Source organism: Lichtheimia ornata (genome assembly GCF_029851405.1).
Source record: "Lichtheimia ornata isolate CBS 291.66 chromosome Unknown scaffold00033, whole genome shotgun sequence".
Taxonomy (NCBI): Eukaryota; Fungi; Mucoromycota; class Mucoromycetes; order Mucorales; family Lichtheimiaceae; genus Lichtheimia; species Lichtheimia ornata.
In genome coordinates, this window is record NW_026695353.1 from 285,080 (window position 1) to 297,553 (window position 12,474).

Here is a 12,474-nt window from a genome sequence, read left to right on the forward strand (position 1 = left end):
TTTTTCCCTCACCTTATTCGTTGATCGTTTACTCCCCTTCCCTCCTCCTCCTCTGTCATGCCGTTTTCTACGGTCGAACGATCATACAAGCGTTTTAGACCGACTGATGCCTTTGATATTGATGAAGATGACCTCTACTCTCATTATTTCACTCCACCGGTAAGAACCTCTCCCCCCGCACCCCTTCCTTGTCCCTTTCTTCTTTCTTTGGTCTCAATGTATACCTAATGTCTCGATTCAATCGCATTGCAGCACTCCATGGTAGCCTCCATGCAACCACCTGCCACTATCGGCAGCAACTACGTTCCGACAACGACAACGACAACACAACGAATGTATCAGCGAAAGACACCATCCTTGCCAACAATAGACACCATGAGCGACTTTGGAAGCTTGCAATACAACAACAGCCCTCTTACACCACTTGAGTCTGGCAGAGGCAGCATTGATATGGGCAGCAGCTTTGATAATGAGGAGATCCCTGAAGAAACCATCAGTGGTGGTTCACCCACATGCACGTTCAACAATAGCCAGATGATTTTACAAGATACTTCTTCTTCCAAGTTTCATATCTCGTATACCGATCTTGGTTTCAGCATTGAAGCTCGTCTTGCCAATGTATCCGATTTGCGAATGTTGATCGATGCTTTCAGCTCAATATGCATGCCATCCCATGAAGATGATCATCATCATCATGTTGGTGATCAATCATCCACCTCTTCAAGCACAAGTCCACAATCAACAAGCAGCAGCAATAAGGGCATTGTACTGTATCGCAATCGAAGTTCACGTACCAAACCAGTCAACTTTTTCGCCTCCGTGAGCTCGTTGGGGCAATTGATGCAACCTCATTCAAAGCATGGACCTCGGATGAGTTTACGACAAATTATGGATTTGTGTATTGATACCTATTTCACATGTTGGGTGCGATACACATCCATCTTGGCACGAGACGAGTTCATGACCTGGTACAAGAATCATCCATCACCCAGCAAAACATTGATTGTCAATGCTATTTGTTGTCACATTTTCAGACATGCCATGGTCCATCACGCCCCACCAGAATTATCACGCTTCTTTTTGACTGATACACGCCTATTGAATGAACAAGAAGAATTCTTTTTCAATCGTGCACGTGATTGCTTGGCACAATCCTTTGATTGCCCTGATCGACATATGGTGGTCGCTTTGTTGCTTATGGGCAGTCGTGCTGAACCAAGTCGACAGCATCAATACGCTGGCATGGCTGTCCAAGCCTTGCACGAACTCGAAATTTACCCACGGGTGGATACGGATACCGACAATGAATCCTTTGATAAGGAAATGGATACTCGTCTTTGGTGGTACGCTTGGGCTATCGATTTTTACTTGTATTCTTCTGGTCTTCCCAAGAATACCCCACAGACTCGTAGTGCTCTTCCAGTGGATTTACCCCGAGTATTCGAGCAAGACATTGATGAAGCAGAGATTGGTGTGCTGGCACACGTGCATTGCCTTGTCTTATGGCGTATGCAAGCTGAAATTGTCAATACGTTCTACGAGCAGGACTCTGAAATGACGGTCGAGCAGCTGCACTCTTACGACACACGCCTCTTGACATTATATGAACAACTACCCGCTTATTTGCGATTCAACAGTGGTTTCGAATACGGTTGTGAAGATCTCTTTGTCGCATGTTTACGTGTCAACATTGAATACAACGCAACACGTATGATCCTTCACAAGCTCTTTATTCCAGACGTCAATGACAGCTATCATCCAAGTCGATTTTCCCTTGAATCTCTCAACATTTGTCTTTCCACAGCATTACGGCAATTGAGGACACTGAATACATGTCTAAGGACCACCTATGGACCATGTGCATTTGATCGAGATGAATTATGGCGTGCAGCTGAAATCATTTCTATGGCTATGGATATCCATCGAGCTTGCGGATCACCCATCATTCTTAAACAAATTGATCGAGATGAATATGAACAAGGATTGGAAATCGCACTTGAAATGCTCAAAAGAACCCCTGAATATCAAGTCAAATGCAAGGATTGGATCCAAGTGGCTGATTGGCTTGACGCTGAATTAAGACGACATCAATTATATCATGCTCATCCAGATCAATCATCATTGCGCAAACGTCCCAAATCACCCGATTTCTTTTTGGCCAATTTGAAACCATCAGCAAGACAACATCATCAGCAGCAGCAACATCCTGATCAACAACAACAACAATCAGCCTTGTCATCATCATCTTCATCATCATCACCACCAATAACCGCTAACGATCATACCATTCTTGAACAACAAGCAACGCATGAATTAACACCATCCGGATCTATGCTATCAGTCTTATCGTTTCCTCCACCTCCACCAACATCTCATTTACATCAACAACACCAACAACACCAACAACAGCAGCAGTTAAATATGTCATATTCCACCCCATTCTCATCTTCCATCACTTCATATAATGCTCCACCACCACCTCCACCATCACAGCAATCAAGTTCAACTGATCATACACATACCAAGGCATTTGTTCACTTTAACCCTTATACACCACCTACGCCTCCACCATCACAGCGACGATCCTCTTCTTCGTCTACATCTTCTCGGTCATCCACCATCAAAGCCAGCAATCAGACACGTTTCCGCTACTTTAATCCTCGTAAAATGAACAAGTTTCTATTCATTGATGAAAACCCCACCTTGTAGTTCTATATTGTAATAAATACATACTCTCATAATCGTATACATAACGGCTAAATGCAAAACGTTTATTGCTATACTTTACATGGCGGTGCCAGGGGGTGGTTGTGATGATGATGATGATAACTTGGACAACTTTTGACGCAACTCTTCATATGCACTCTCACTTTCAGCATACTTGACTTTGAGACTAATGAGAATAGCTTCCATGTCTTGTAGCTGGTTTTCAAGGTGTTCGTTTCGTTGAGCGAGATGTTGCTTTTGGCGCTGGATTTCTTGGATATCGGGCAACATGGCCTTGAGTTGGTCAAGCTCGGTACGGGTATGTGATAGATCCATGCGCAATTGTTGATTCTCCCCATCAAGTCGGGCAACACTCATTTTGGCATCAATCACTTGCTGCGTCACGTCCTTGTTTTCTTTTTCCAACGTGGCATAGGATTTTTCAAGACGTCGCACATGGCTGGATAATTCCTGATTCACTTGGCGTAAATGCTCTTCTTGTGATTGTGTTTTAGCTTCTCTTGCTGCCTCAGCACTATGTTGTTTGGCAAGTCGAGCAAGCAATCGTGCTGATACATCCATTTTGTACGCATCTTGCACGAATCCTCGTTCATCATCCTAGTAGACACACATCCATCAGCCAGCCATTCCTTTTGGGTATCTACCATCCTAATCCTTACCTTGTATGTATCATAGATACCATTGTTCAAAAATTCCACCAAGGCTTCAAATTCAAGACCCATGAGCGTATGCTGGTTACGGAACATGAGAGCCAATGCAAATCGTAATATGAAATGAGTTCCTTCCACAAACACCAAATCAAAGACACGATAGACGAGATGGAGTGGGCATTTGGATGAAAAGAGCGTAAGGAACCACTGAGAGGCGTACATGCTGGGTCGTACACCTTGGGTCTCAAGATGTCGATGGACTTGTGGTAGCTTTTGTTGCAAGAGATGATCAAATTGGTACAAGCGCTCGTGAAGTAATTCCATCTGTGGCATAAACTGGTTTCGCAATCCATACTGGCTCATCAGCTTGACCAATACACAAAACGCAGTATCCTCGGGCATCTATCATAGATAACAATGAATACATGTTCCTCCGCATTTTCATTGTATGACTTACATGTAACAATAAACATCCTACGATAAAGGGAAGACCTTGACAATAACCCACTTGCGGATCGAATAAGCTGTAGGCTTTGATAACGTGGAATAGGGCTTCTTGTCCATTATCATCTTGGAAGAACTCATGGCTGGGAAATGTGCGAGATAAATCACGTCGAATGGATTTTTCATGTGGACTGATACGCTTGAGCAATTCCTTGTATTCAGAATCGATATCCGTTGTATGATTCCGGGACTTGCAAAGAATCTGCCACAAGTACCCACGCAATGCGGATGGAACACCCATAATCATGTGCTGCTTCACTGCCTCAGGCTCGGATCGTATCATTTCAGCATCTCCCAAAAGTGATTCCCAAAAGTCTAATATTAGCCTTTGTTAGTATACACATATAAATAGCATGCTCACAAAACGTACCCCAATCCTCGCTATCAGGTTGTTCTGGTTTAAGCGTCTCGATAAGATATTGCCTTGCTTCCTCTCGAAGAGCCATTTGTTTGGGTGATTCACGTGGCAATGGAAGTGGATGATCTTCAGATTGTCGACCAAACTTGGACATCAACATGTCGTAATAACTTGTAGCACTAGCATAGGAAAGTCGACTTGCATGAAAAGAGGTTGATGGGGAGGATGGCATGGATGCTGAATGACCACCACGATAAAACTCGGACATACGTTTGCTTTGGCGTTTACGGAAAGATTGAGAAGGACGTTCAATAGTGCGTGGACGTGATGGCGGCGAGGTACAAGATGTGGAAGGTGATTCGGATCGCTTGAAAGGGTTAAAGGATGAAAGGGATCGTGCACTAGTGCTGGTGCGACCTTGTTGCTCAAAGGAATTGTTGGATCGAATAGAGTTGGTATCAGATGTTGTGGATGAAGAAGACGAAGATATAGCTGCATTATTCGATTCATTGGTTGCTGTTGTTGTTGTTGCTGATGATGGAGTATCTTTGGGAGGTGTTGGTGGTGCGGGTGGAGGAGGAATATCTTGTTCTATTGTAGGTGTCTTTTCTTCTTCTTCTTCTTCTTCTTCTTCATCATCATCTTCCTTGACAGGTTCACATGTTGATTGTTGTTGTTGTTGTTGCTGTGGTGATGGTTGCATAATAGATGATTGGGGTAATGGAGGAATAGCTGACTCATTAGGACGAGAAACAGTAGTAGCTCTACGACGTCGAGTAGTAACGGCTGGCATGGCTGGTGATGGTGATGATGATGATTCAACTGAAGGAGGAGTCATCGGCTTGGAGATGGTTGCTGAGCGACCTCTTCGAGTGACAAAAGCAGTAGTAGGCTGTTTTTCATCAACTACATCAGTGGTCATTTTATGAATGATGGTGGGAGTTGTCATGGTGGTATCCACCGAGAAATCAGTGTCGTCGTCCTCACTGGAGGTTGTGGTTGCTGAAGAAGAAACTGCCGAGTGTTGTTGCTGCTGCTGCTGCTGCTGCTGCTGCTGTTTGCCGTCATATTTGGTCTCGTTCTGGATACGACCAGCCGATGCCGACATGCGTTCAGCTCTCTCTGCTACTTGTGCATGCATCACTTGTTCCTCGCTATCACTCAGGTCCGAATCAGAGCTGCCGTCCCCCTCATCATCAGTCTTGACTTGGATGCGAAACCCAAAGTGATCGAGGTATTCGGAATGGTTGGGGTTTTCTAAGGCGTGATCGACAACATCGAGGTCGTACTCGCATATCGAAAAGCGCTCATCATCCGTGTGATCCGAATCGTGAATGTCGCTATGCTTATGAGGTGTTCCTGGAGACTCAGTGTTGGTTGCTGTCGTCTCTGGCATCAAAATGGGTGGGTGAAACAAAGAATACAAGGACGTACAAAATCATCTTCTCCACCACCTTGCAACCCGCCCTACTCAGAAGCCCAGACTAGTCTCTTTAGTCCAATCTAATACACGACCCAATGATTTACTTCACCCTAAAATAATGACTATCATGCAGAATATGATTAATGTAGCAAAAGCTATTATGTATAAATGCCTATCAGCAGTCTTAATTACAATCAAGTTTGCGTTACGTACCATCATCATAAGCTGTAAAGAGCACGTCGCTTATTTCAATGTATAAGACATGATCGTATTCATAGTAGTAATGATCATAATGTATTCATTCTTCTCATTGGCTCATCTTGATGTAGGGATGAATGCATGTGCAAGAACCAGGGGATGATCATCTTATATTACAAAGCCAGTTTTATCTTCAACGTTGCACAAGATCCATTTCTGAGTAGTGTGCTGAAGATTTCCAGGACATCGAACGCATTGACGTGACCCACTTACCATATGCGATGAATTCTTTTACTCACGTATATAGCCTCTCTCTCCACTTGCCCCACGTACACAATAAATTCTAATCCTGCACAATGATATCATCATACACAATTTGTGGCAAAAGCATAAATGAGATCAAGGGGGGAAATAAATACAAAGCTATATTACATTCTAGAACAGGAAAAAAAAAGGGAGGAAAAGGGAAAAGCTAATCACGATCATCAAAAAAGTTCCATAATCCACAATCTTGGCAGTCTTCTTGCTCCGGTTCACAATTGGGCATATCAAACTCATCAGGTTTCTTGAGAATGTTTTCAATAACATCTTGTACACGATGCGATCGAATATCCACTCGCCAATCATGGTCATTCACAGTATCCCACACACAAATCTATAAAAGGATAACGTAAGCATGAACAACCATCAGCTGCCATGGGAGAAAGAAAACGAGCCCTTTACCTTGCCCGTATGACATCGCGTCTCCATGGCAAACCCACCATACCAACAACTACTCATAGGACCCTATAAACCCAACATGAGCATCCCATAGCATTGGTATCGTAATTCATCATACCGTGCAAACACCAACAAAGATAGGATCACCGGTATGCCCAAAGTGCCATATGGGTAAATCAATGCCAGGTGCGCGTGGCAAATGCAAGCGCCGAGAGGGAAGTTCATCTCCAGGACTTTCAAAAGTGACAGTGGGTACACCAAATGTTTGACCAACCATGCTGGCTAGGGCCCCACCAAGCGAATGTCCAGTAAGCCAAACAGTCGATTCAGGATATCGGTCGCTTATGTCCTTGTAAATTTCCTACAAAGAACATTCGTTCATGAGTACACGCTCTTCCTTCCTCCTTGTAAACCACTTACCATTGCATGGTCATAGTATAGCTCTTCCTTGATTAATGTTTCTCCCAAACATCTTGCGTCGCATTGATAGGTGTTGCCAACAAAACAATCGCAATAAGCGTGCCATGCTCGGCTGATGCGTCCACAGCAGCAAGAAAAGAGCAAATTATCCTAAGCATCCATACATCAATATACAACCGAATCTTTCCATAATACATGATGATGGATTACTTACATTTTGTTTATCCTTGTCACCTGTGGGACCCCCAGTGAAAAGACCAGCACTTGTGCCTTTGAAGGAGATGATGAGAAGTGAATCATCGGCGTTGGCAAATACATGTCCCCGGATACCATCCGAATCCCAGCCAAAGGTTGAGTTCTATATGCAAGTGTGCCACCCGGTGTCAATGCTGCTGCAAGTTTATGCATATTCGATCCCGATCCACACACACGCACGCACACACTTACCACATCCCAAGGAGGTCCTAGTTCATACCAATCAGGGCCATTGCTTTCATTCACTGACGTATATGCATTGTTGGTCATGATGGCTAATGCGAGCACTGAAGGACGATGACTAATATCGGGTACGGGTCCCCATACTGTATCGAAGGCCATGGTATCATACGTGGCAATCGATGGCCAACGCATAAGCTTGCCTTGATCGCCAAGTTGACGCAACTGGTTTATCCCTCGAGGTCTTGACACTGGTTTATACATTGAGAGCACTTGCAACGCTTCATTCTCTTCCTCATTGGACGTTGTCATGACATCGTAACGCTGAAGATAAGACGACGGAGGGCGGTAGTAAATGGATTTCAGCCGAACAGTTTGGGGCTGAAGAGCGGGTGCATGGAAGGAGTCTTGGAATGGCACCCGAGCAAGGACGAATAAAGGAAATAAGGACAAGAACAGCAGCATGAGTAGCCGAGAATGCCTCATGATGGGAGAAAAAAGTCATACATGAGGACAACGAGCAATGCAAGGTTTAGACCACTTTTGAGAACGGACACCTTACCCCACTTGTTGCTCAGGCCTTGGGGTCACGTTGACCTCCTCTCATCTCCGCTGGTTGGCCACTTTGTGAAATCAATGACATGTTTTCTTGTTTGGCAAACGACGCAATGCTTCTTAATCACTTGACACACATCAGGGGGTCTTCCTTCTTTGACGTTGTTATGTATATGACACACGTGTTTTTGTAATATCCTTTGATACATATAAAACCTACATCATAGTGAACAGAGATCGACTCTGATGTTTATTTGTATTGCAGTTCCAAAACACATTTACGATAGAACTGGACATGTGCAAATGACAGAAAAAACATTGTCGAGACGAGGATCCGCTTTGATTTTTTCCGAGAGATGAAAGGTGGTGAATTGCCTAGCCTATCCCTTGTCACTCGTAGTTGAGAATAAGAATATCATCATATCACAAGCTCACTTTGGGGGGTTGCTTGGTTGGACAACGGGAACAATTTCCGATTTGTTATAGATTGCTTTCAATCATCGAAACAAAGCATACATTATAAAACACCTATTACAAGACGCGTGCCAATAGTCTCTCTTCTCTTCCGCAAAACGCCTTACATGTACGAACCACACTCGCAGACACAAGAGGATAGTGCGCTGGCATACGCACCATTTATCCTTGACCCTGCCTTACATGATGACTCTCCTCAGGGATTGGAGATAAAGTACATGGACATGCTGCAACAAAGCGATAGTCTGGAGATGATGTTGCAATCACAGGTAGATTTGAACCGTACCCCCACAATACACATAACATGATCTAATGCATGAATTTAAACTTGCATTGCAGTCAACATCCAATGACTTCACTTACTATGAAAACATCCCATATGGCGACGAGCCATTTCATCACCACCACCAACAACACCAAGATGCATCATCATCGTCATCTTTTGATCCTCTTTATCAAGAACAGTATCCACCTCCTCAATTTCCAACCACGGGTCATCCACCACCTCCGCCACCATCCACAGCACATCATCATCATCATCATCATCATACATCCATGTCAGAGCATCCAATGTATCCTTTTGGTAATAGCAGCATGGATGCAGTGCATCAAAATTCATCACAACCACCACCTCCTCCTCCACCTTATTCATTTGCAGCAGCTACAGCAGCAGCTGCTGTTGCTGCTGATCCAACAGGCATGATGATTCCTCCTGCTCCTATGCAACAACCCAACATTGTCGCTCCATCTCCTTTAGTTTCATCTTCTTCATCCTCATCGTTATCATCTTCCACATCCTATCCCAATCCAGCAGAACCACGACAACAAATCTATGTGCGTAAAGCTTGTGTTTCATGCAAACAATCGCATGTAGCATGTGATGTTCAGCGTCCGTGCGCCCGGTGCGTACGATTGAACAAGGCTGATACTTGTGTTGACGCTGAACGCAAGAAACGTGGTCGACCTTGTGGTTCTGGAAAAAAGAAACGTCAACAAGCTCAAGCAGCTGCTGCAGCTGCTGCTGCCGCCGCTGCTGCCGCCGCTTCTCGTTATCCAAGGATATAATTTTGAACCCTCCTCCTCCCCATCATCCCAAGTATAGATTATAATAGTAATAGCGCATATACATTTCTCTTTTCCCACTTACATAATCACCCCCACACCATCCATTAATATGTAAATCATTTCTTTTCATCCATTAATCACGTTCCATCATCACTGGTCTTTTACGTATAATCATCAATACACATATAGCGACATGACATTGGTACTTGTTTTCCCAAACACTCAATTGTAGTAAATATGTTTGTGTTCTCAAACGTGTGTATCAAAGTTCAAAACGAAAACTGGATTCAAACATGGACCAAGCAAACAAATGACAACACCCGTAATCTAATTTCTATTACTACTACTGCTACTAGTACGACCTTGTTGTTTCGCCCAGAATGATTTTCTCGGTTCCAACCAAGCGGCAGTCTGCTTGAGATGATCATCGGGTGTCAATTGAGGAAAGTGATCAAGCATCAATTTGTAGTATTTGCGTCCAAGCTTGTATGACTTTTGATTGCCGAAAAAGCGTAGAATGACATCCAACGTCCTCACTGATGGCACCAATCCCATGCTTTGTATAGTCACTGCTTCAGAAGGTTGGTATCTCGTATCATTTCTTGAGAATGGAGGGGGCTGGATCCCATAGAGACGCTCAATCACTTGCATAGCAAAAGATGGGCGACATGAAGCACGTGTCATTGCCGAAAATAGGTTTCTTTGCAGTGTATCATCCATATCGAGAAAAGTGGTATCATCCTTGTCATCTGGTTTGTCTTGTAATCCTTGTTCAGTTTCCAATACGCGCCTCGCCTTTTGTGCCAACAATGAATGTTCAGAGCCATCCTTTCGACTAGGTTGGGTTGACCATTGCTTATCCATGTGTTGCCATATTTCAATCACCAAAGCAGCATCCCCTTGCTTAGCACATTGTAGCACGGTGCTGTAGGATACATCATTCGGTACAATGGACATGGCTTCTAATCGATTCAATGCCTTGTTCATGGACACGCCTTTGTCTTTGTACACCCGTAATAATGCATTGTAGTGGAAGAGTGTCGGGTCTTCGATACGGCTAAACCATGTCTCAGCATTCGCAAGTGCGGAAGGTGACTTGGACTTGGACCACAATAACACCATCAGGGTATACGTCTTTTCATTAGGCACAAATCCACGTCTTCTCATCTAATCATTTACAAAGTAAGTCAAACCATCCTTTGCTTACATTAATAAAGATGCCTACCTCTGTAAAACATGATTCACCGAGTTGTCCTCGACCATGTGTCACACAATACTTTAACAACGTGTTCCATGCTGCTGTCGACTGTAGCCCGGATCGTAGATTGATAAGATACTCTTTGGCATCTTCAAAGGAAGCACGTTCGAGCAGCTGAGAAACACGAGTAGCTGCAACAACAGGATCAGCTGGAATGCGATAGAGATTCGGATGTTGACGTGCTGCACGAGAGTCGATCTTGAGGAATGCCGATCGTGTCGTTGTTGTGCTGAATGCTTTGTTCAAGACGTGGTTGCCATTGCTACGAAGGCATTGTGGCTGTGGAATGGGTATGGATCGCGTGACAAGACCTCGTCGACAAGCTTGAAGATACAAAGGGAAAAGTTTGTTGGAGGACATTGTGTTACAGACAACAAAGGAGAGATGTCGTCGGTCATGCAAATCACAGCAACCTTTCTTTACATCGTCGTCACGTGTCTAAATTGTATCCTTGGCGCTTTGACAAGTGGACTACATGAATATTGAGATACTACGTATGAGAGCTCCACTTTATCTTACCCAATTGACACCGATCCACGCAACCATTTGTCGTTCATGCCAAGGTGCTTTAATATGCAACAGATGCAGGGATACATAAAACCATAGTACAGTAGAGATAATATTGCCCACCTCGATCCTGAAACTTCTACACAGCGTTTCTTCAACCACATCGAGCAAATTCATTCTATTAAAGATCTCCACGCTTCATTGTAAAGCTTTGAGATATGACCCTCTTTATGTTTTCACTATGCTTTACTATGCGTGCATGATGTATATGAAAAGTGGTCTTTGTTCATTGTCAAGTTGCTAGACCCTGATACAGCAAAAGATGCAGAGGAGCGTATTTGTTTAAAAAAGTTAAGAGGGTAGCATTGGAACGGTCAATGTATGATACCTACTCTATCTACGGAATAGTCATAAATCGGCAGCTAACAACCACTTCCTCCCATTCTCAACTTTTTAACAAAACCAGTACATGTGAACAATGCTCCTGCTCCAGACATGTATTTCCATGGTGCAATTGTCTTGATCCGAGCTGATTTGGTTGAGCTACGGTCAAAGAGAGGATACATCACTCTGCACATAAATCATGCACTATCTACCTCAGCTGATGTTTCTTTGTTTGAGCGTAGCTCAGTCAAATTGGCTCGGATCAACGCAATTGAATCATGGAATTGTACACCTGGAGCAGGCGGATCGTTCACATGTCAAAGAATGGAACAATAGTGCCGATTGTAAGGAAATGGCTGCTAGCTCGCAATACATGGGCTATTGTCAATAGTATACAGTATCATGCTTCCATCTTTCCAGTCATGCAAGGTAGCTGTGTTACACGAAGACGTCCCTCTGTATCTTTTGCTCTGCCAGGGTCCACCTAGTTGACAATGAACAAAGACCACTCTTCATATAGCATCACGCTTACAAACATAAATGGTGCCTGTATCTCTAAACTTTACAATGAAATGTGGGGTCTTCAATAGAACAAAGCTGCTCGCCGGGGTCAACAGGATCTTGTGTGCCAGTTCCACGATCGAGGTGGCCATTTGCGAAATGTGGGATTGGCAACAACGATCGTGAAACTACCACACAAGGTGCCCTTGACCCAGCTGAGCAACAACGTTCTATTAAAGACCCCACGTTTGATTGTAAGATTTTGAGTTATGACTGTCTTTATGTTTTACTATGC

General features: G+C 43.9%; 5 protein-coding genes across 5 annotated transcripts; 2 read left to right on the forward strand and 3 right to left on the reverse strand.

Annotated features, from left to right (window-relative positions):
* Nucleotides 1-57: 57 nt before the first annotated feature.
* O0I10_007093 (uncharacterized protein) lies at nt 58-2,709 on the forward strand (the record flags this gene model as incomplete). The annotated part of the gene is made up of 2 exons (XM_058487113.1): nt 58-159; nt 253-2,709. 2 exons carry the CDS (start codon nt 58-60, stop codon nt 2,707-2,709), a joined length of 2,559 nt encoding a protein of 852 aa, XP_058342190.1.
* Nucleotides 2,710-2,784: 75 nt separating this feature from the next.
* O0I10_007094 (uncharacterized protein) lies at nt 2,785-5,635 on the reverse strand (the record flags this gene model as incomplete). Its single annotated transcript, XM_058487114.1, has 4 exons — nt 2,785-3,324; nt 3,387-3,779; nt 3,835-4,196; nt 4,252-5,635. 4 exons carry the CDS (start codon nt 5,633-5,635, stop codon nt 2,785-2,787), a joined length of 2,679 nt encoding a protein of 892 aa, XP_058342191.1.
* A 697-nt stretch (nt 5,636-6,332) lies between these two features.
* Nucleotides 6,333-7,900, reverse strand: O0I10_007095 (uncharacterized protein; the record flags this gene model as incomplete). Its single annotated transcript, XM_058487115.1, has 6 exons — nt 6,333-6,515; nt 6,584-6,646; nt 6,699-6,941; nt 7,001-7,150; nt 7,215-7,358; nt 7,448-7,900. 6 exons carry the CDS (start codon nt 7,898-7,900, stop codon nt 6,333-6,335), a joined length of 1,236 nt encoding a protein of 411 aa, XP_058342192.1.
* A 671-nt stretch (nt 7,901-8,571) lies between these two features.
* Nucleotides 8,572-9,529, forward strand: O0I10_007096 (uncharacterized protein; the record flags this gene model as incomplete). The annotated part of the gene is made up of 2 exons (XM_058487116.1): nt 8,572-8,733; nt 8,804-9,529. The coding sequence occupies 2 exons, from the start codon at nt 8,572-8,574 to the stop codon at nt 9,527-9,529; spliced, it is 888 nt and encodes a 295-aa protein (XP_058342193.1).
* A 327-nt stretch (nt 9,530-9,856) lies between these two features.
* O0I10_007097 (uncharacterized protein) lies at nt 9,857-11,147 on the reverse strand (the record flags this gene model as incomplete). Its single annotated transcript, XM_058487117.1, has 2 exons — nt 9,857-10,696; nt 10,755-11,147. 2 exons carry the CDS (start codon nt 11,145-11,147, stop codon nt 9,857-9,859), a joined length of 1,233 nt encoding a protein of 410 aa, XP_058342194.1.
* Between the last annotated feature and the right edge of the window lie 1,327 nt (nt 11,148-12,474).